This window comes from Ostrinia nubilalis, chromosome 3 (genome assembly GCF_963855985.1).
Source record: "Ostrinia nubilalis chromosome 3, ilOstNubi1.1, whole genome shotgun sequence".
Lineage (NCBI taxonomy): Eukaryota > Metazoa > Arthropoda > Insecta > Lepidoptera > Crambidae > Ostrinia > Ostrinia nubilalis.
The window spans coordinates 16,953,308-16,976,568 of NC_087090.1; the positions used below are offsets into that span (position 1 = coordinate 16,953,308).

Consider the following 23,261-nt stretch of genomic DNA (forward strand, 5'->3'; position numbering starts at 1 on the left):
ATAGGTTACTCCTTAAAAACTTATCCTTTACAGGGGGCGTAGTGTGAGTTTACATCAAATGTATTTGATATCGAGTGCGTTGAAAAAATCTATGAAGATTTTAGTTCTTGAAAGTATGCGCTAGAGACAATCTATCATACATTTAATGTAATTTTTTTATGTAGTCGATATCGAATACGTTTGATGTAAACTCACACTAAGCCCCCATTATCGCTATCGAAAAACAAGAAGAGAAATCTTCGGCCATACTGTATTGATTTATTGAGCATCCAGTTTTTAAGCACACATATATTTTGTTCTACCTACATCTCCCTTTTTAAACGAGCTGCATAATATGATGTGTTGCAGAGCGGTTCATGTACGCGACTCCGTTCACCGTGGGCGGGCGGGCGCACGGTGACATCGCCGAGCAGTGCAAGCGCAAGACCATCCTCACCACGGCGCACCACTTCCCATACGTCAAGACACGCATACAGGTGACGTCATCACTGTTCATTAAAGCCTGGTCCGTGAGCACGTAGAATTTTGTCCAATGACCCCAAGCTACCCATCCTTATCGCTCGCGCGTAATTATATTGCTGTCGCGACTGTGCGACTGGCACCCGCAGTGAGTGTGCGAGCGCGATAGCAACATAATTACTCGCGAGCGATAAGGATGGGTAGCTTGGGGTCATTGGACAAAATTCCACGTGCTCACGGACCAGACTATACACATACACCCCCTATTTCGCGCCCTTATGGCGCAATTTCACTAGTCGATAGGGTCCGCATGCAGCGTGCAGGAGATTTCTGGAACGCATGCCACAGGGCCCGCATTCGAGGAACCGTTTTCATTCGTCGATGTCAAGACGCGCATACAGGTGACGTCATCGCTTATTGTTCACGCTGGGCGGGCGCGCTCGTGACATCGCCGAGCAGTGCAAGCGCAAGACCATCCTCACCACGGCGCACCACTTCCCATACGTCAAGACGCGCATACAGGTGACGTCATCACTGTTCATTAAAGCCTGGTCCGTGAGCACGTAGAATTTTGTCCAATGACCCCTAGCTACCCATCCTTATCGCTCGCGCGTAATTATATTACTGTCGCGACTGTGCGACTGGCACCCGCAGTGAGTGTGCGAGCGCGATAGCAACATAATTACGCGCGAGCGGTAAGGATGGGTAGCTTGGGGTCATTGGACAAAATTCTACGTCCTCACGGACCAGAATATACACATACACCCCCTATTGCGCGCCTTTATGGCGCAATTTCCCTAGTCGATAGGGTCCGCATGCGGCGTGCGGGAGATTTCTGGAACGCATGCCACAGGGCCCGCATTCGAGGAACCGTTTTCATTCGTCGATGCCAAGACGCGCATACAGGTGACGTCATCGCTTATTGTTCACGCTGGGCGGGCGCGCTCGTGACATCGCCGAGCAGTGCAAGCGCAAGACCATCCTCACCACGGCGCACCACTTCCCCTACGTCAAGACGCGCATACAGGTGACGTCATCACTGTTCATTACACCAGGCCTGTTCATCTCCGCGAGTTTACATCGAAAACAAAACACGCACGATGGCCCACCTACAGGATACTATTCGACAAGGCCTCACATACGAGCGAACATTGACTCACGCACGCGTATTCATGTGTTTGATGGAAGAAAATAAAGGAAATGGTGCCTAAATAATAATAAAAACACAGAATGTACTTTTTTAAGTTGCTTCAAGACACTGAGAGGTAAATAACTAGTTAATATTATTCATGATAATTCATGCTCAGTCATGTATTTCCTCCGCCATTTTCCGCAGTTTGGCACCTCACGTCACATCATTTTACCGAAGTCAGCCCTATAGCTTCGGCGCAGTGCCGATCACTGACGTTTGTCAACAAAATGGTGCTTGACTCTTGAGACAGGCTAAATTACATCATATTGTTAATGACATTGAACATAATTTTTTTTAAATACCTTCGCGAAGTTAAACTTCTGTACGTAGTACTTATTATTATTCTGTGATTACACATACAACACCCCCTATTGCGCACCCTTATGGCGCAATTTCACTAGTCGATAGGGTCCGCATGCGGCGTGCGGGAGATTTCTGGAACGCATGCCACAGGGCCCGCATTCGGGGAACCGTTTTCATTCGTCGCTGTCAAGACGCGCATACAGGTGACGTCATCGCTTATTGTTCACGCTGGGCGGGAACCAAGACCATCCTCACCACGGCGCACCACTTCCCCTACGTCAAGTCGCGCATACAGGTGACTTCATCACTGTTCATTAAAGCCCGGTCCGTGAGCACATAGAATTTTGTCCAATGACCCCAAGCTACCCATCCTTATCGCTCGCGCGTAATTATATTGCTGTCGCGACTGTGCGACTGGCACCCGCAGTGAGTGTGCGAGCGCGATAGCAACATAATTACGCGCGAGCGATAAGGATGAGTAGCTTGGGGTCATTGGACAAAATTCTACGTCCTCACGGACCAGAATATACACATACACCTCCTATTGCGCACCTTTATGGCGCAATTTCACTAGTCGATAGGGTCCGCATGCGGCGTGCGGGAGATTTCTGGAACGCGTGCCACAGGGCCCACATTCGAGGAACCGTTTTCATTCGTCGATGTCAAGACGCGCATACAGGTGACGTCATCGCTTATTGTTCACGCTGGGCGGGCGCACGGTGACATCGCCAAGCAGTGCAAGCGCAAGACCATCCTCACCACGGCGCACCACTTCCCATACGTCAAGACGCGCATACAGGTGACGTCATTGCTTATTGTTCGGTGCGATTATCACACTGCACCGATCTCCGCCGTGGTACGCGGGACGACAGATTTAATCATCATATGCTAGTACCTTAGTTTGTATAGAAAACACGCGCGGGACAACACACTGACAACGCGTTTGCGCGCGGGATTCGTTATATGTCGCCATGCGGACCGCGACGGAGCGCGGTGCAGTGTGATAATCGCCTTAAATGTTAGATTTATTTGGCACATACTTCAGTAAGATGGCGTGCTTATAATGGTCTCGTCAAGATGTCAAAATGTTCTTTTTATTAAAATTAAACACTTTCTTTCATTAAATTGTTTAAAAACGGTTGACAAAGGTATATAAAAAAATCAATCAAAGAAATATGTAATGGCATTTGAAATATTATTTTATTTATTACAGGTGGTGCAGAGAACTCAAATCATTCTCTCTCCCATCGAGGTGGCTATCGAAGATATACAGAAAAAGGTGTGTTTTAATTACACTCAATAACAAACAATATTAAGGCGATTAGAGTCCTCAATGACCTTGGGCGTTTGACCTTCACGCCGCGAGCAACACCCGCGTACCCCGCACCAAAAACTCCGATTTGACACCGATCAAAAATACACGGGCATAGGTAGATACAGAATAGAACCTCTTTCTTCATACATTACTGCCTATTATTTTAAACTTAAATTGATGAACCTTGATGTCGGTGTCATTTAACTCAGGCGTAAAGGTATTTAATAAAAATAACAAAATCCATGAACATTTTGTACGGGATAAAATTTTATTTTATTTTTCGTAAATTTTCTAATGCTTTTGTCGGTTCAGTCGTTCTCGAAATTTGAACAAACCCGACTTTATTACAAGCTTTTATTTAGCTTGCAATTTATGATGTATGTAGGTAACTACATAAATGTTTGTTCGGGTGGAATCTTGCAAGCTGAATTAGACCAACTTCCTGACGACAACTAGGCTAGATGACAAAATTTCAATTATTTGTCCGTCAGACAGATAATTAGAAAATATTACTCATATTTTTTATTTTCTTTCATAATTAAATAATAACAGTGCTACATCGAGTTGAAATGGCGCGATACGCCACGCTTGAGTAGAATTTTTACTCAAATGTGACGTCACGCGACATTTCAACTCACCCTTTCAGGACGACCTAACACGATCGTGCACGTTATTTCAAAAAATTCCCGCGACTTTTCTAACCAACTTTTCGGGCCCAATACGCTAGCCAACGATCGTGCAACAGTCTGTTTATGAATTAAACGCATAGGTGCGAGAGAGAAGGCAGTCTGTGTTCTTTGACACCGAGGTAAAGATGTCGACCTCTTTTGTTGAGCGGAGTGGTCAGCGTTAGTACTAATTATTTCGTGATTGATTCAACTATTTTACTAGAATTTTGGTTTTAATATTTTGTTTAGTTAGTAATGTAATTCGGTAAATAATATTTTTGGCATTATTTATTTTGCAGTGGGAAATATTACATCTCAAAATTTTGTTTGCACGATAGTGATGATCCGACTCAAACCCAACATTCGGTGCCATACTTTGTATGGCGGTGAACTATTATATTTTAATGCTTTTAATTAAATTTCGGCTTTTAGGAACAGAATTAACGGGTGAATTGTTGCTTCAGCTTATTGGGTATGTCAATTATTCCGAAATTGAAGAGATGGAACATGATGAAGGCAATGTAGAACTCTTGGTTTGCCATTGATGCCTACTGATGAGCCTCAATTACCTCCAAGACCAGGTCCATTGTCAGTTACTGTGCCAATAGCTCTCTAAAAGTCGTCGGAAAGCCATGTGACTGGCCAAAGGGTCTTGATACAGATGCCATTGAACCAGAGGGATTATTACTATCCAGAACTATTGTCAGTAGTAGTAGTCTCCTTTGACCTACAGTGAAGGCTTTTGACGATATGTTTTTTGAACATGCAGCTGTTTCTACCAATAAGGATAATTATTGGTAGAAACAGCTGCATGTTCAAAAAACATATCGTAAAACGGGAAAAGTATTGAATACCCCAGTAAAAAAGTTCAAAAAGTAGTTTGAATTAATTTCTTCATGGGATGTATTCCGTCCCCATGCATTCACGTGTATTGGCGTCGAATAGAATGAGATTAGCTTTAGTTGATGACAAAATTTTCAGAGAGCTTTTTTCAGTTTTAGTGTGGCTTTTCATGTAGTAAACAGTGATGAAGCTCCTGCAGTAGGAAAACCAGAATTGAGTTTTGGAAGGAAGGGCATGCTGTGCTTACTCAAGTCTAGAATGCTTGAGACAAAGTAGAAAGCCAACATTGTTTTTTATTCCGTAGACGAGCAAATGGATTTCATTCTCTGGGACATGTTCACATGGTTTTTGACATTTAAAAAAACAAAGCCACATTCACAGCAAGAAAAATAAGGACATCAAGCAAGAATCCCAAATATTCATTAGTAATGACATTGTTATTGTAAAATGTATGGATAATGGATAACAAACCCGTCTTAGTAGCATCCAATTTTAAATCAGGAGAGGATTTTTTCCTCATCAAGAGATGTAATAAAAATCTACTAGTGCCTACCGTTTTAGCTATTTTAAAATGAATTGCAATTTAAATCAGATATATTACTTAAAGTTCCTTCTCCTTTTAAGAGTATTAACAATATATGCTTCTAAATATTTTATTGTTTTTTAGGTTTTTAACTTCAAAACCTGACACCGTCACTTTCGTGCAGTAAATTAATTTAAGCCTGAGCGTCGCGATCGTGCTGGGTCCCCCCACGCAGAGGGGGGCGAGGGGGATTTTTAAAATTATTTTTTTGGAGTACCTTATACAATAATAAAACATGTCATGTAGTCAAAAATGTTAATTTTAAAAAATCTGAAATCCGGCCTGAAAGGGATATAATACTGTAATTATTCGATTATGGAAAAAATTAAAAATTACAGGTGTTATTTTTTAATTGTGGTATTTTCGCGAAGAAACATATTGAAAATCTAATTCTAATAAGTATGAAAAATATAAATTGTTTTCTTCACGTAAATCGATTAAGTTACAGATTCTGACTAGCTCCTAATTTAGATACTGATTGCAAAGGCCTAGTAAATAAATAACGTAATAATTTTTCTACTTGTATTTATCTAGTGCAGTTGTTTTGGAGTCAATTATAGTTCTTTTACACTAATAGATTCTATTCAGGTAGAAAATAGCGTCTGAGCGCGTCATAATTCAATTGTATCGTCTGACTGCACGTACTCTATGAACAATTCTGACATAAAATCTATTGTCGAACAAAAACTGGGTTGCACCATCTTATTTCAACTTTGACAAGCGTCAAAAGTCTGTCTAACTCCATACAAAAAACACCGGTTATCGCCAAAGCTACGGTCAAAGTTAGGTCACGTCAGGTGGTGCAACTCAGCCAAATAAAAAATTCATTTTGATCGCTAATGTCAGTTTGCAGCGAGTGACACAACCTCCCCGTCTGAAGGCCAGCGGCCGACTGCCGCCCGCACCCCGCGAAGGCCCCCTCAACAGCAAAACGTTCGGAATTTATCAAAAGTAAAATTTATGAATGAAAGTAATGTTCGATTGAAAAACGCAACGTGTCATTTAAAGATTAAAGAATTCCTAATCTATTCGTGCAAAAATCTTTTAAATTAACATAGCCGTTTTGGAGGAGTAGGGAATTTAAGTAAAAAATAGATGTCCCGTATTTATTTTTTTAATCCAAAACAAAGAGACGTAGCGAAAATTCAAACGTCACAAATGTAGTCCTTGAACTGTTGTATAACATATATTTTTTTCAACTATTTCTATCCAGCAGTAAAAGAGGAGTAGGCTTTACAAAATGCCCATTTGGCGCGGATTGAGGACTCTAATCGCCTTAACACGTCTACGTGATTTAACATTATGCCGACCAAAGACATGCGTCAAAAAATGGTGGACATGTTTGTACAAAATTAAATGTTTTTGCAATGTTCTGTAATGACGTCCTGCTGTATTGTATTGTTCAGATTAACGAGCTGGCAGCGGCCACGAGCCAAGAGCCGGCGGACCCCAAGATGCTGCAGATGGTGGTGCAAGGCTGCATCGGCACCACCGTCAACCAGGGCCCGCTAGAGCTGGCGCAGGTAACACGCCCATACATCGTCCTCATCCGTTTGTTAGTCGTATACCTCGAAATCAAAAAATCCTTGTAGCTTTTCACCTATTCGCATTTCACCGTGATAGCGTTTTTTGTTGTAGCGTGTAATATCGGTAGTATATTTTTTTACTAGCATATATTGTTAACAAATTTTTACAACAGTAGCTAACTGCTCTGGAATTACAACATCAGCAGTGGTTCGAAAAGTACAATTTCCAGTGTGCCTTTTTCTATTTCGATACAGAGCGTCTCGCTTTGCAAAAAAGGATTGTAATTTATGTGCATATTCCTCAGTCCGACAGGAAAGTAAATCTACTATGATTTTTTTAAACAATTGTAATTAGCGATCAAAAATTATACTACAAGAATAAAAATCTATTCAGAAATTTTGATATCGCGGCGAAATGCGAATAGGTGAAAAGCTATAAGGATTTTTTGATTTCGAGGTATACAACTAACAAACGTCCTCATCGGGTCATTTAGGCGGGTAAAATCGCACTGACCGCTCACTAATGAGGGTTTTCGCGATTGAAAAATCCGCCAGATGGCAATACGTAGACGCGAGGTCCAAATGCTGCATGATTGGTGGATTTTGACATATCTGTCAATGTCATGTCAAAAATAACCAATCATACAGTATTTGGACCTCGCGTCTACGTATTACCATCTGGCGGATTTTTCAATCGCGAAAACCTCATTGTCGATGTCGGCGCTGACAAATCAATATGTAATTATAATTAAAGGAAACGTTCCTGCATGACGCTGATCGCTCGGCGCCGACGCTTCATACATTTTGGCTGTCAGCCCCGACGGTCAGCTTGCGTCAGCATTCTAAAACCAGCCTTTAGTCTCTGCTGTAGGAGATAGTTTTTCTATAAAAGTGGAACGTGTGTCGTGATCAGCAAAGTTTAAGGTGATGAAACATCGACCCTAGATGACATTTCTTACTCACACAGGCATGGTACGCGTACATCTGCACGAGCATAAGACTGCGTTTATTGCATACATACTGTCGAGAGGGTCCAAGGTGTGGTTTCAGTCAGAGTGGACAGCTACCCGAGTTCTCTGCATTAGCTATAGAGGCCTCGGGTACATTTTTATTCAAAGTATTTCAATCCAGCTCTAGATCTAATTTTAATTTAATTTCCCAGGTGTTCCTTGCACCCGTGGCTGAAGGCACGCAGCCACCCACACGGCTCACGAACAAACTGCGGCTGGCGTTCAAGGACTTCTCGAAGAAGTGAGTAATATTTTTCGTATAGTCAAACGATTCTGTGGTAAAAATCGGAACTAATAAATAACCCAATGTTGATAGTAGCGCCCTCTTGCAATTTTCATAACTATGTTGTTGTCTAACGGGGCAAAAATCGCAAATAATCCAGTATTGATAGTAGCGCCCTCCTACCAATGTCATATGAGTAGCTGGGACAGTTCAGTGTTGGATAACTATACTGACCGACTACCGACGATCTGGTGAAGGTCGCGGGAGGTGCCTGGATGCGAGCGGCGCAAGATCGGTCTTCGTGGAAATCCTTGGGGGAGGCCTTTGTCCAGCAGTGGACGTCTTTCGGCTGAAACGAACGAACTTTACTGACATGACACTCCCCAGATGCCACGACGCGCTGCGCAAGAACAAGAACCTGATCGGCAGCGACCAGCGCGAGTACCAGCGGGAACTCGAGCGCAACTTCTCGCGGTTCACCTCGCGTCTCGCGCCGCTTATCCTCGCGCCGCCCTCGCACGTCGCACAACTCAGGTACGAAACACACTGGGGGCTGTTGTTATAGGTGTAACCCAGCGGTTCCCAAACTTGTTTTTTCTACTGCCCACTTTGAGAATAAATTCTTTTTAACGCCCCCATTTGTAGTCGAGAGTCGAGTGCTCAGTCGGTGTCTAAGAGACCTCCTAGTAAATGACGCCTCCCAAGCCTCTACACAACGTCCTAATTTTTTTTCTGGGTCACTTGCCGCCCCCCTTTAAGCCTGCAGCGCCCACAAGGGGGCGTTATCGCCCACTTTGGGAAAGACTGGCTAACCGCTAATGGCGCATCCACACATGCCGGGCGGCACGGCCGGCGACCAGGACGGCACACTGACAAGGCATTTTGAAAGCCGGCATGTGTGGACACGCCATAAGAGCGGCACGGGAGGGTGTTTGTGCCAGCGCGAGCTCGAGCGCAACTTCTCGCGGTTCACGTCGCGCCGCCCTCGCACGTCGCGCAACTCAGGTAAGGCTCCACACAAGGAGCCATGTTACAAGTCTAAAGCCCGGTCTGCGAGCACGTAGAATCTTGTCCAATGACCCCAAGCTACCCATCCTTATCGCTCGCGCGTGATTATAATGCTGTCGCGACTGTGCAATGCGACCGCAGTGAGTGTGCGAGCGTGACAGCAACAACGCGCAACTTCTCGCGGTTCACCTCCCACCTCGCGCCGCCCTCGCACGTCGCGCAGCTCAGGTGAGAAACACACTGGGGGCTCACCCTGCTCTTGGGTGAGCAAGATGTCGAGTTTACCACGCGAGCCCATTTGCCCAATGTGGACTCACCATAGGTCTAACGCTAAGAGCGGCTCGAGTGGGGGGTGTCAGTACCAGTGCGAGCTGGAACGCAACTTCTCGCGGTTCACCTCGCGCCGCCCTCACACGTCGCGCAGCTCAGATAGGTATAGGGCACCACACAGGGAGCTGTTGTTGTAGGTCTAACGCTAGAAGCGGCACGGGAGGGTGTTTGTAACAGCCGAGCTGGAGCGCAACTTCTCGCGGTTCACGTCGCGCCTCGCGCCGCCCTCGCACGTCGCGCAGCTCAGGTGAGGCTCCACACAGGGAGCCATGTTACAAGTCTAAAGCCCGGTCTGTGAGCACGTAGAATTTTGTCCAATGACCCCAAGCTACCCATCTCCTTATCGCTCGCGCGTAATTATATTGCTGTCGCGACTGTGCGACGGGCGCCCGCAGTGAGTGTGCGAGCGCGACAGCAACATAATTACGCGCGAGCGATAAGGATGGGTAGCTTGGGGTCATTGGACAAGATTCTACGTGCTCGCAGACCATAGCCTTAATAGGAGCGGCACGGGAGGGTGTTTGTACCAGCGCGAGCTCGAACGCAACTTCTCGCGGTTCACCTCGCGCCGCCCTCATACGTCGCGCAGCTCAGATACGAGGCTCCACACAGGGAGCTATTATTATGGGTCTAGTGCAATAGGAGCGGCACGGGAGTGTGTTTGTGCCAGCGCGAACTCGAGCGCAACTTCTCGCAATTCACGTCGCGCCTCGCGCCGCTTATCCTCGCGCCGCCTTCGCACGTCGCGCAACTCAGGTATACCTCCACACAGGGAGCCATGTTACAAGTCTTAAGCCCGGTCTGTGAGCACGTAGAATTTTGTCCAATGACCCCAAGCTACCCATCCTTATCGCTCGCGCGTAATTATATTGCTGTCGCGACTGTGCGATGGGCGCCCGCAGTGAGTGTGCGAGAGTGACAGCAACAACGCGCAACTTCTCGCGGTTCACCTCGCGCCGCCCTCGCACGTCGCGCAGCTCAGGTGAGAAACACACTGGGACTGATATTGTAGGTCTAGTGCAATAGGAGCGGCACGGGAGGGTGTTTGTAACAGCCGAGCTGAAGCGCAACTTCTCGCGGTTCACGTCGCGCCTCGCGTCGCCTTCGCACGTCGCGCAGCTCAGGTGAGGCTCTACACAGGGAGCTGTTGTTGTAGGTCTAAAGCCCGGTCTGTGAGCACGTAGAATTTTGTCCAATGACCCCAAGCTACCCATCCTTATCGCTCGCGCGTAATTATATTGCTGTCACGACTGTGCGACGGGCGCCCGCAGTGAGTGTGCGAGCGCGACAGCAACATAATTACGCGCGAGCGATAAGGATGGGTAGCTTGGGGTCATTGGACAAAATTCTACGTGCTCGCAGACCATAGCCTTAAGGCTTGGTATTTCTTCTAAAGTAGGTATTTCGCGCTGTCAAAATCTGCGCGCGCAATTCTTCGCCGAAAACAGCGCGTCAAAGAGCTCCCGCCACAATTTCCAGCTACACAGTATAGAAATACGCAGTTGGTTAGGTTAGGTTGACTTCCTTCCCTTCAAGCGTCACACTCACAACACTTTCTAATAGAAATCATATCCAAGTGATACAAATTAAAACACCTTTCAGACTTTTTGGGAATATATTCTAGAATCGAATAAATATAAAATATAACTGCAGAAGTAAACACGGTTCAAAGTGGCCGTGGCGTCGCCCGACCTTCTGGAAGTTCTGCGCCGGCTTAAAGCATTTCAAGATTACGTCACCCGACCTATCGGTAGGCCCTTGGGAGCTTGAGCGATTGGATTTTTTTTTTATGATAAGTTACTCTTAGTAGCGATTATTTAGAGCTTGGATAATAAATTTAATTATAGTTGTTGCAATTCACGAAGCTTTGCATGTGGTTAATAACATTAATCAGTATAGGTACGCATCAATTTTGTTCAGTCTCTTTGTTTATTAATAAATAAAAATATCATACTAAAATTGCAGAAACATATTTGTTTGTATTGGTCTGGGTGTTTTCTTTCTATAATATGTATGACGTATGTACGGGGTTCTGTACCTATCAAAAATTGCTATGAGCATCACACGCGGTTACCTGCGTACCTCTGTGCACTCATGGGAGTTTAAGCAGAGGTCCCTAGAGTTTGACTTTGAGCTTTGTTTATAGTAATGACTGATGGGAAACTGCACTGTCTTGAATTCGAAAGGGTAATTTGACGGTGTTTGGGGAATTCTAGGAATAAATACAGAGTCTCCTCATTGAGATTGAGACACTTCAATTTGAGATTTCACTTGACATTGAACACAATCTGAAATGGAGTTTTCAAACACTTGTAAAAATAAAAAGTAATTAAATCAAAGGCACTAAGTAGTATTGATATCAACTTCGAAGAAAATGACTGCCAAAATTACTTTCTACCCGTTCCACACGTCTTTCATGAATTATATTAAGGTATTGTTAAACTAAATTTCAAGTAGATTGAACCAAGGAATCACTTTGTCCCATACAAACTTTGCCCCCTTCATTTCATGACCCTATTTCGGAAAATCTTTTCTTATGAGATGCCTACGTCATAAAAAGAACACACCTTCCAACTTTCAGGTCTCTACGATATCCGTCAGTCATTTAGGACAAAGCATTTTTATTAGTTGTTCAAAACTCTATCGTTCCAGGTATGTCATTGACAGGAGGGCGCTACTATCTTAATGGGTTATTCATTAGTCCACTTGACATTTCAGAATCGTTTGACTTTAGATACCTAAGCGATTTGATATTCGGAGTCTTTTAATGAAATCAAGTTCTGAAATAACTTGAGGTGTTGTACCCGATCAAGCTTTTCATTGCAGGACAGTTAAATAGTTTTATTATTAGTTTCTTCTCTAAGTCTTAATTTGTCAGAGTAGGTAAAGGCTCCATGAGAGCAAAATTTAGCTTTATAATAGTTTTTAATTTTTTTCTTGAAATATTTGACGCCTTGTAATCTCTTGTAATCTCTCGTTAATGTAGGTCCACACAAATAAAGAATGTTTGACTTCGACTTTAATAATTATGCTCTTACATAATTATAAATAAAATAGCTTTCCGCCCGCCGCTTCGCCCGCGTGGAATTTTTTGGTTTTTATATAACCTATTACACTCAGATATAATGTGGCTTTCTATTGGTGAAAGATTTTTTAAAATCAGTTCAGTAGATCCCGAGATTACCCCTTACAATTTAACAAATATACAAACACACAAACTTTACCTCTTTATAATATTAGATTATAGATAGGTAATTTGAAACCCTATTTTGTTTTATTCTTTTTTTTATTTTAAATATTTCACGATCCAAACTAATATTTACTGTAAGTAAATGCTAAATAGTAAATATTAGTTTGGATTGTGAAATATCCTACTAATATTATAAAGGCGAAAGTTTGGATGTCTGGATGTCATGATGTCTGGATGTTTGTTACTCTTTCACGCAAAAACTACTGAACGGATTTTGTTGAAACTTTACAGTATTATTGTTTATAACCCAGATTAACATTATGACGATATGTGACAAATACATTTCAATAAATAAATAAGACGTGTCTAAAAGCGCCATCTAAATCTGGTTAAAATCTACAGCACTGGACAAACTACGGTATGACGTTCGTAAATATTCATTCGGGGGAAACCGTGAAACGCCATCTATCAACATGGGTAAAATGAGGTAAAACATCATATCTAACGGGGGTAAAACAAGGTCCACGCGAACGATTTACAATATAATAGATAACGTTTATAATAGGTAGCTTTCCCTCCGCAACCTTATTGGTATTCCATGTATGTGTCTTTTAACTGAGTTCTGTTATACATTTCATGTAAAATTTGTCCAATTATAACTCTATTTACATCTGCATCTGTAAGCAAGGATTCATGTTCTCCAGCCCAGATGCCGAGTAAACAGAATCGTCTTTCAGTGACGTGCAGCTGCCCCTATATTTGACCCACTGACCTAATTTTTTATTATTTATTTGTGTCAGTGTGCTCTTCTAAAGAGTGAAGACGATTGTATGTAGGTACTATTAAAATGTAATTTTAACTCATTGGTTTTGTCTCATATTTGAGGAATGTATCATGAGTAGAGTCTTAGTTTAAAAGGATGCCAACGATTTAAATTTCAATAGGTAGACAAAATTCAGAATTCTTAATTATCAAAAATTTTAGCTTTCTCCAGTAACACTGGTATTATTATACTGTGACTCATCAAAGTCATCATTGTCAAAAATATTGACAAATCGAGAACTGTCACGGCCAAAAAACTGGCACGCGTCCGTCCTCCGTAAGCGCCACCGCGCGACTGATTGAGATTGTCCAAGCCGTCATGGGCGATTTTTTCCACATTTTTTAACATAGTAACTAAATAAGACGCAATATAAAAATTCCATCCGTTAAAAGCCCTCAAGTTATTTCTGAACTTTAGTTTAGTAAAAGATTCAGAATCTCAAATCGCTTATTTTAAAAATAAAACCATAATTAGAAAACGAATAGAGGTAACTTTGGGAATTTATTCTATCGAGTCAACTTCATCAAATCGTGTTTCCATCCGTTAATAACCCTAGAAAATATCCTCAACTATGCCCAAAAAAAATCTTAGCCTTTTATTTTACTGTTTAGTACCTCAAAAATGAAAAATGAAAACCTCATTTTCGCCATTTTCTCTGTTACCCGGCCTTAACAGGAGCGGCACGGGAGGATGTTTGTACCAGCGCGAACTCGAGCGCAACTTCTCACGGTTCACCTCGCGCCGCCCTCGCACGTCGCGCAGCTCAGGTAAGGCTCCACACAGGGAGCCATGCTATAGGTCTAGCCTTAACAGGAACGGCACAGGAAGGGGTTTTTCTGACAGTCAAACGTCAACGAGACTTCAGATCTCCTTCATATTTGTATGCTGTGTCACGTCATAATATGTCAATGTGCCGTTGCCTACCTCAGGCACATAATCATAGTTGGATGAACACAATCACGTGTCCGCGTAATCCCTCATGTGTCGATCTTACAGTGACAAACTAAAATTTCACGCGAGCGAAACCGCTGGGAAAATCTAGTGTATGTATTTATAAGTGTCGTGTGATAGTAAAATCATGATGGTTATTGCGAAATCTACTTCAAAGAAAAGTTTTTCAAAAAAACATTTTGTTCCAGCAATGGCGTCAGCAAACCAGATTACAAGTTCCAAGCGTAAGCGCACACTCACTACGCAACCAACCATGACAACTGCATTTAATCTATCCTTAGTTATAAGACGAAGCAAATTTATATTGTGATCAATCTATTCGATATTTATGTAACGTATTATATTTAAATATGCACATATTATAATGTAACATTTTAGGCACCACATGGAAAGAGATGAATGGTATTAATGTCAGGAAAACAACCTGAATGGGTTAAGAAGTGTCCTTTAGATGTAGATTCGTAATCCCGTATTTGATTGAAAGTAACTTTGAAATAATATATTCAATTCAAAGTTATAATCTAATGGCAGGTTTCCAAAGAAACACACATACCAGCTCACCAGGTGGAATGTGTTAATTTACTAAGGTCATAAAATGGACTGATATTTTTATATCTTTCTTTTTATAATAAAATGACATAAGCATAGTCACTCAATGCGGTGACCCTTTGAGATTAATCTAACAAAATACTCTTCTTACTCCTATGAATTTCTTCATATAGCTTTATTAAAAACACACCTTTCCCTAGTTTATCCAAGACAATAAAACTTGCTGATTTCGAAAAAAAATGATGTGAATTCCTCTAAAATCAAAACATTTAGCCACAAATAAATATGCCTTGAATATAAACTATTAGTAAAATATGACAGTACATTTTAGTATAAATAAAATAATCCTAAGTAATCCTATAAAGAAATAAAGCGCAATATAATTCAAATCAATTTCCCGCCTAATGATTATAAAACAGTATTGACCTTCACACTGCATAAATGAAAAACAAAATTGTTTCCATCTCCTTTCATTCTTTATGTAGGTATGCAAATTGAAAAGAAATAAGACGGAGTTTTCAGTCCCACTTTATTACGAGTTGTTAATTTACAAGTAGACATAACTATTGTAAGATTCCTGTAGGAAGAACACAATATTACAAGTATATTTTCTATGTCAATGTAGTATTTATTTTAATGTGATATAAATAAAACACATTTTATGAAATAATGTTTTTTACTATCAATAAAGTACCTAAGTGACTTGCACACAAATCACGGAGCCACAATATTTCTTTCAGGCAGTCTTTAAACATTTGTCTTCACAAAACAAACCTGTCAAATTTTATGAGTGTTCAGATTATTTCATTGAATATTCCCATATTTACATGTACAGCAATGCTACTTAAATACTGAACACTTCTAAAAACTAATGGAAGATGAGAAAATTAAATTAACTGAGATTTTTAATATTTTATGTCTTTAACATGAATGAATAATTATATCAAATCAATATAAATCTACTAAATGCCACTTTGCAACGAGATAGCCTGGTATGCTTTTATGCAGTCAACACAGAAAATAGTGCATAATATCAATCAAAACAACTTGTCTATGTCCACATAGTACATTCTTAACAATAACTGAGCAAGCATTAAGATAGTCAGTGAATTATTATTATTTTGTGTGTAATACTTTGAATAGAAGAGTGTGATGCATATCAGTAGTAAATGTTTCATTTTTATGTGCCTTTCAGTAACATTGCAATTATGGCATCTTATACAGTTTTAAATAATAGGTGGAAGCTCATTGTCACTTTGAGTCACACTCACAGGAAATCTCCATCCAAAGACCAGTCTTGAGATTAGTTTATTTATACAATATCGACAATTACGCAAGTGTACTAGTATTTCAATTACGAAAAATTGGCCAAAGATTGGTTTTTGTTTTACTAATCAGAAAAAACTTAACTTGGTGAATATTGTATTAAGTCTTAGTGTTAACTAACATAACTTCACTGGACAACAAGTAATCAGATAATTATTTATTTAACTAAGTACCTTGACACTCTTGACAGTATTGAATAGCATAGCAGAATATCTCGTCAGCTATAAATAAAATTTGGTAATTCAAAAATATCCATGATATGTATTAGAATGACAATGCAATTTGTTCAGCAATGCAAATCTTATTCTAAACACTGGTGCACTGTATTTAGCTGGCATAAAAAAAAATTTAATTATACCGTAATTCACACATGTTCAATCAACCCACAATTAATAATTAACATCTATTTTACTAGTCAAAATACTTTTACAAAGAATGGGGGCCTGAGGGCGTATTTTGTCTGACACTCATGCTGGTTGACACAGCAGTGCCACTGTAGTCCTTACACTAACACCGTTAAACATCGATTCACTCGGACTCGGCCGGAGTATGCCACGTTAGCCTTTCCTCGTAGAATGCAATCACCTGAAAGAATTTGAAAGCTGTCAACGGTAGTAGAGGCACATCTTGTCCACGTAAAGTATGCAGCCTTATGGCAAAATCTCCAAGTATGTTTCTAAGTTAAGACAACTGCACATACATTAAAGATTTGATGGATAACCCTTTAAAAATTTAATAATTAATGCCAAAACATAAATTAACTCTTTATTATAATAACATTGTTATTAGAATACTCACTTGCTGCGGACACTTCACATTGGCGACTTTAGCAGGCACAAGCTCTGCCTCATCGGTCTCTGCCCACTTGATCAGGAACATGAGCTCTCCTGTTGCATCTGACGCGCCTGTACAGAATAACAATTTACATAAGTAACACCGTTTTAATAACAAACTTGAGAAATGGTTCCAATTGAGAATGTTACTAGGTATGCAAAATCACTTGAAACCTATGTTACAGTTAAGCTTTTACATTTACAAATACATTAGTTTTTATTTCATTTAAAAATACCCAGTAGTTATGATTTTATAGGCATTCAAAGTTCGCTTAAATATTGAGTCCCGCCGACGGTCACGTGACCCCGCGTGACGTACATTCACAGTGTCCGCTCACTAGAAAACGGATATAAACATACTTAAATACATTTTTTTTGTAAATACAAACTTATCATACATATTAACACCCAGACCCATCACAGAAATTAAAATTGAACCAAACCCAAACTTGATGCGATTGTGTCGTTTTATTGCGAATTACCTTCCAGCTTCATCATTAGACCCCGATTACTAGCTATAATTATAATTAAAATACTCATCAATACAAAACGAACGAGCCCAAACTCGATGCATTTAAGTCGTTTTATTATAGAGTTCCTATGGCCACCTTCCAGCTCCATCATCAGATCAGCTCCATGTCATCATAATATTGCATGGTCATCCAAATCACATGTGTTTGCGAAATTTCAGCTTAATTGGTTGCCTGGAAGTTGGTCTTAATTCAGCTTGCAAGATTCCACCCATACAAATATGAGCCAGTCACTGTAATATGACGTCACGCGCATAAAATGGCGGGCCAGCCGCCGCCCGCACTTTTAAAATTCAATATCTTGGAAACTAATTGACGTATCGAAATAATTCTTTCACGTGTATTTTTTATTTTTAACAGAGAATACAGAAAGCTAAAAAACAAAATTAGTGAACATTCTTCATTGTATGAATATTTCAAAACTGAAAGCTAAAGTACTCCAATTATAATTATTTTCTTCATAGAATTTTAATTTTAATGAACACATTAAAATTCAAATTGCTTAATATAATTTGTAAGTCCCATGTTATTCATTCAATAAACAATAACAATTTGTAAGGAAATATGAATTTCTATAGTTACCTATGATCTTCTCAGCCTTGTGGCCTTTCTCGAAGCCAGACTTAGATTTCTCTTCTTTTCGATCACGTTTGGATTCTTTGGGTTCTTCAACGGAGGAGACACTAGCACCACGGCCCTTGCGCCCAGAACTTGTTTCCTCGCTCGACTCACGGACGCGCTTTTTACCACGGTCCTCGGGTTTCTTTGATTTCTGTTGACAGATTTAACAATTGCTGTCAAGCTTCCAAGCAAATTAATTCTACTCTGTTTGTTACAATATAACAATACAATTTACATTAATTGAAATAGTCTCTTAATATTAAATAACTTGTACACTAAAATTTTGTAACAGAACTAAATACTCTCATTCAATATCATAATAAAAAGTAGTACAAACCTCTTTTTCCTTCTCTTTCCGAGCAGTTTCAAAAGTTTTTATCAAGTCCTCACAATCCAAATTTTCTTCTGGCTCCCATGTACTCTCTTCCTCCTTATATCCTTTCCACTTCAACAGATATTGCACCTGCAAAAGACTATTACTTAGAACTTGGTTTGTTATGTATGGTATGGTCTAATTTTTGAGATTTTGAACCAAGAATCGCCAACATATCATCTTATAAATAAACGGCGTGATCTAAACGGGTAGGATTATTTATTTTAGTTACTACGATTTACCACACTAGCGAACTTGGCGGCAAATCAAATGAGCATCTCTAGACCACGCCAGAATCTGGAACACCATCACAAAATCGGAGTCGGAGCTTGAATACTAACCTTCCCTTTCACAGTTCGTTTGTCTAGGACCTTCTCAACAACATATTCTTCTTCACTGGAACCATCACTGGTTTCACCTTTTTTGTCTTTTTTACCCATATCTGGAGAAAATACAAATAATATTTGCAATACAAGTAAAACCGATGCCGATGCGTCGCTTTCGTCCGAAAATACCAAAATGGCGCGCCGCTAAATAAATATGGCGGCGTCGTCCCCGTCAGCCATAGACAATGATAGACAGACAGTCATCATCAGTGTTGCCAACAATTCAAGCTTAGAACTTAAATGCAGATGGCGCTACCATGTAAACAACATAATAATTATGATGATTCCTCATACTCAATCTTTTGATTTTATTTGTAAATAATTAAACATTTCATGGTTAACCTTTCATTTCTCCAAGTTTCATTACGTTACGTCCTTAAAATTGAACCCTAACGATCGATGCAATAAAAGTACAGGGTGTAGTTTTAACAGATTTTAGTCGGTTCAATGAAGAATGTTCACTAATTTTGTTTTTTAGCTTTCTGTATTCTCTGTTAAAAATAAAAAATACACGTGAAAGAATTATTTCGATACGTCAATTAGTTTCCAAGATATTGAATTTTAAAAGTGCGGGCGGCGGCCGGCCCGCCATTTTATGCGCGTGACGTCATATTACAACGACTGGCTCATATTTGTATGGGTGGAATCTTGCAAACTGAATTAAGACCCACTTCCAGGCAACCGATTAAGCTGAAATTTCGCAAACACATGTGATTTGGATGACCATGCAATATTATGATGACATGGAGCTGATCTGATGATGGACCTGGAAGGTGGCCATAGGAACTCTATAATAAAACGACTTAAATGCATCGAGTTTGGGCTCGTTCGTTTTGTATTGATGAGTATTTTAATTCTATATAGTAATCGGGGTCTAATGATGGAGCTGGAAGGTAATTCGCAATAAAACGACACAATCGCATCAAGTTTGGGTTTGGTTCAATTTTAATTTCTGTGATAGGTCTGGATGTTAATATGTATGATAAGTTTGTATTTACAAAAAAAAATGTATTTAAGTATGTTTATATCCGTTTTCTAGTGAGCGGACGCTGTGAATGTACGTCACACGGGGTCACGTGACCGTCGGCGGGACTCAATATTTAAGCGAACTTTGAATGCCTATAAAATCATAACTACTGGGTATTTTTGAATGAAATAAAAACTAATGTATTTATTTGTAAATGTAAAAGCTTAACTGTAACATAGGTTTCAAGTGATTTTGCATACCTAGTAACATTCTCAATTCTTGGGTGTGGAAAGATTTTTGAAAATCTTTGAATGCAGTTTTCTTTCTTTTAAAAAATAAAGGAACGTTTTCTTTGAGCAAAATTTTCTATCATATGGTACCCTGTACTTATGTCTTCAAACATCAAAATTCCACCCTGTATGTCTTCAAACATCAAGAAATAAATCAAAGAAACTCTTTATTTGTTGTTGAAAGCTTATTGTGTTGTCATTAATGCCTCTCGATTTCATCTTAGAGCAATTTTTGTAGGCCAATAGGGCCACTCCACCTATGGTACTCCATGACACCCACAGACAAAAAAATTGTTGTGTAGCTTCTATAATCTGTGGCCCAAGTGTACGTCTATAATGCCAGAAAGTTTTAATAAATCACAAAAAAAATATTGAAATGACGAAATTATTTAAACAATTACCAACATTCAATTGTTAGTTTTAATAAACTTTAAAATAGTTTTACCCTCATCCTTGGAAATGTGATTGTTCTTGCTGGTACTCATTATTTTTCTTTTATGAAAGGATTATTTTCGTTATTTAGTTAATGAAAACGTTTACACTAAGCAGTACCCATTGAGTTATAATGTACTACGTACTAGAGAAGACATGTCAACTAGACTGTTTCTGGCACGCAAACAGGTCCATGGACCGAAATTCAATTAGTATGTGCTCAGCGGTTGCTGTGACAACACGCTTGAGTGCAGTTTTGTTTTTTGAAATATGCCATCCTATAGACGAAAATACTGTTCAAATAACTCCAGATACATATTAAGTAAAAATCAAGGAATGACTTTTTACCATTAAGTTGTACATTTAAGCACTTTAAAACACTAATTTAATTTTAATTTGTTAATTGCAAGGCGTCACCGCGGCGGCAGCCATTTTACGAAAATTTCAAAGAATAAAAATCGCAGACTTGACACTGACGCATAAATTAGTATACGAAAGGAAGGTTAATACAGCAATAAAAAGATTTTTTTAAAGATTATAAGCACTTTGTATTGCACAGATTACTAATATTCCCGTCCAGCCCCTTGTGTTAAGCTAAATAAGCTTGGGTTACGGGTGGGCTCACACAATAGTCGTGCGGCATCATGGATCAAACTTGTTTGAATCTCACTGCTGTTGTTCGTATGCGACTGGTTAGTTAGTAAATCACCCTAATTATTGACACCTAGCTCACGAGATAGGCTAAAATTATAATAATTGTACAGTGTGTCTGGTCACCAGTGTCCGACCCGTTAGGGCGCAATAATATGATCAATTTAATCGACAAATCCAGTATTAAAAAATTACAGCTATTTTATTTTTTTTAGTTTCCGAGTCCGGATGGATTGATTTATTTACCAAATCTACCGATGTACAGGACCTATGAGTATAAAAGTGATTCGTTCGACAGCTGAAAAAGTAAGCAATACGTTGTCATCAAAAGCTTCCATTAAAATTTCTTAGAAACACTTGAACGTGAAAAATGATGCTTCTTTTTAGATTTTTCAATGTTACAAAAAACTAGAAAGTTTTACATTTTTAGATGCACTAAGTCATTACCTGAAAACTGATATAACTTGGCTTTAAATCAACTAGTCTAGGTGCTAGCTACACAGGAGATGCAGCGGTGAAAAGGAGAGGTGGGAATAGTCCCGTAACTTCTACCTCACAGCTATTATACGTGTGCTCAACCACTGAGATAGTCAACAATAGAGACAATAAAATAACTGAAAGTTTCTGACTTTCAGTTATTTTATTGGTTCTGGAATGAAGGCGTGGGTCATCCCTAGCTTTGTTCCTACCGTGACGAGTGGGAATTTTTCTAAAATCTCAAGATGGACTGACTGAAGATAGCAGGAAGACGCTGGTTGCAGGCCAATATCGACTGGGCGATGTGGAAATCATTAGAGGAGGCCTTTGTTCAGCAGTGGACGTCCAGTAGCTAAAATGATGATGACGATGTTTCCTTACAGTATCCAATTCCATAGGCAGAAACTAAACGTAAACGAAGTGTCGCCTCTGTAATGGTATCATTATCTATAACTCATAATATTTCGTGCGCTTTTGGATGACAGTTTTAAACTAGAGATGGGTAATTTTTTTATCGAATTAGAAAATACCAGTTAACGATTCTCAAGGCGATTATCGATTACATTAGATTTTAATCGGGAAGAAAAATAAGTAATGGCTTAAGCATCAGTATGAAGCCCATACGCACTTGTAGCACAAGTAACACGATTAGCCTCAGTCCCCTCTGTTGTGAATTCGGAATCGCCAGTTGTAATTTTAAAATCGCATCACAGAGTGAAGTAACTAACACCAAAAAACGGCAGAGCGAAGTGATTTCGAATGTTTCAACTGCTACGTTTTGTCACTTGTCTAGGAGGGCTAATTTTAGTCTAAGGGAGGGGAGCTTAGATTACATTACAGGAAACGCACAATATAATAAAATAAAATAATGTAAGTAGCTGAACCTTTTTGCTATTGAGCACCATGAAAATTTAACACAATTTAGCCGATTTGTTTATTTTCACAATCGATTCACAATGTCTATGATGAGGCGACCGCAGGAACGTCACTATTCGTGCAATCCTATCAATGAAGTACGACATTTTCTGGTGCAGATTTTATCGCCATAAATTATGAAACTTGATAGTCATGGATTTGACTGACAGCTGTCCGTCAAATTCCCGCCCCGCACCCCGCACTGTACATATTTTGTTCGCGATGTCTGTTCTATACGTAGTAATATTACTTCAATGGCAGTACCTGATATTTTTATTAATGTTATTAACTTAGAAAGGATAAATGAATTGTGTTTGTACAATTTGACAATTTCTTGCCAAGAATGTTAGAAATGTCATTTCGCATTTCTGTGGCTAGCTTCACTCGGGTTTCATTCATATTTTCTCGAATTCTCGTGTTGTTGCGTATCAAAACATTGCGTCGCAATCCGCACCAGTTTCAACTTGGTCAGTCAGCCTGTTGCTCA

At 40.0% G+C, this 23,261-nt stretch overlaps 2 protein-coding genes across 2 annotated transcripts in view; one reads left to right on the forward strand and one right to left on the reverse strand.

Moving 5' to 3' along the window:
* The window catches only part of LOC135088080 (dedicator of cytokinesis protein 7), a 67,997-nt gene extending 52,354 nt beyond the window's left edge, over nt 1–15,643 (forward strand). The window contains exons 36-41 of the mRNA XM_063982967.1: nt 349–476; nt 3,168–3,233; nt 6,770–6,886; nt 8,052–8,140; nt 8,510–8,656; nt 14,613–15,643. Coding sequence (XP_063839037.1) covers nt 349–476; nt 3,168–3,233; nt 6,770–6,886; nt 8,052–8,140; nt 8,510–8,656; nt 14,613–14,652 — 587 coding nt within the window. The 3' untranslated portion in view covers nt 14,653–15,643. The remainder of the gene's footprint in view (nt 1–348; nt 477–3,167; nt 3,234–6,769; nt 6,887–8,051; nt 8,141–8,509; nt 8,657–14,612) is intronic.
* On the reverse strand, nt 15,631–19,208 carry LOC135088079 (chromobox protein homolog 5-like). The gene is made up of 5 exons (XM_063982965.1): nt 18,998–19,208; nt 18,621–18,746; nt 18,245–18,434; nt 17,098–17,204; nt 15,631–16,884 (listed from the first exon to the last, which is right to left on the reverse strand). The coding sequence occupies exons 1-5, from the start codon at nt 19,094–19,096 to the stop codon at nt 16,828–16,830; spliced, it is 579 nt and encodes a 192-aa protein (XP_063839035.1). The 5' UTR covers nt 19,097–19,208; the 3' UTR covers nt 15,631–16,827.
* Between the last annotated feature and the right edge of the window lie 4,053 nt (nt 19,209–23,261).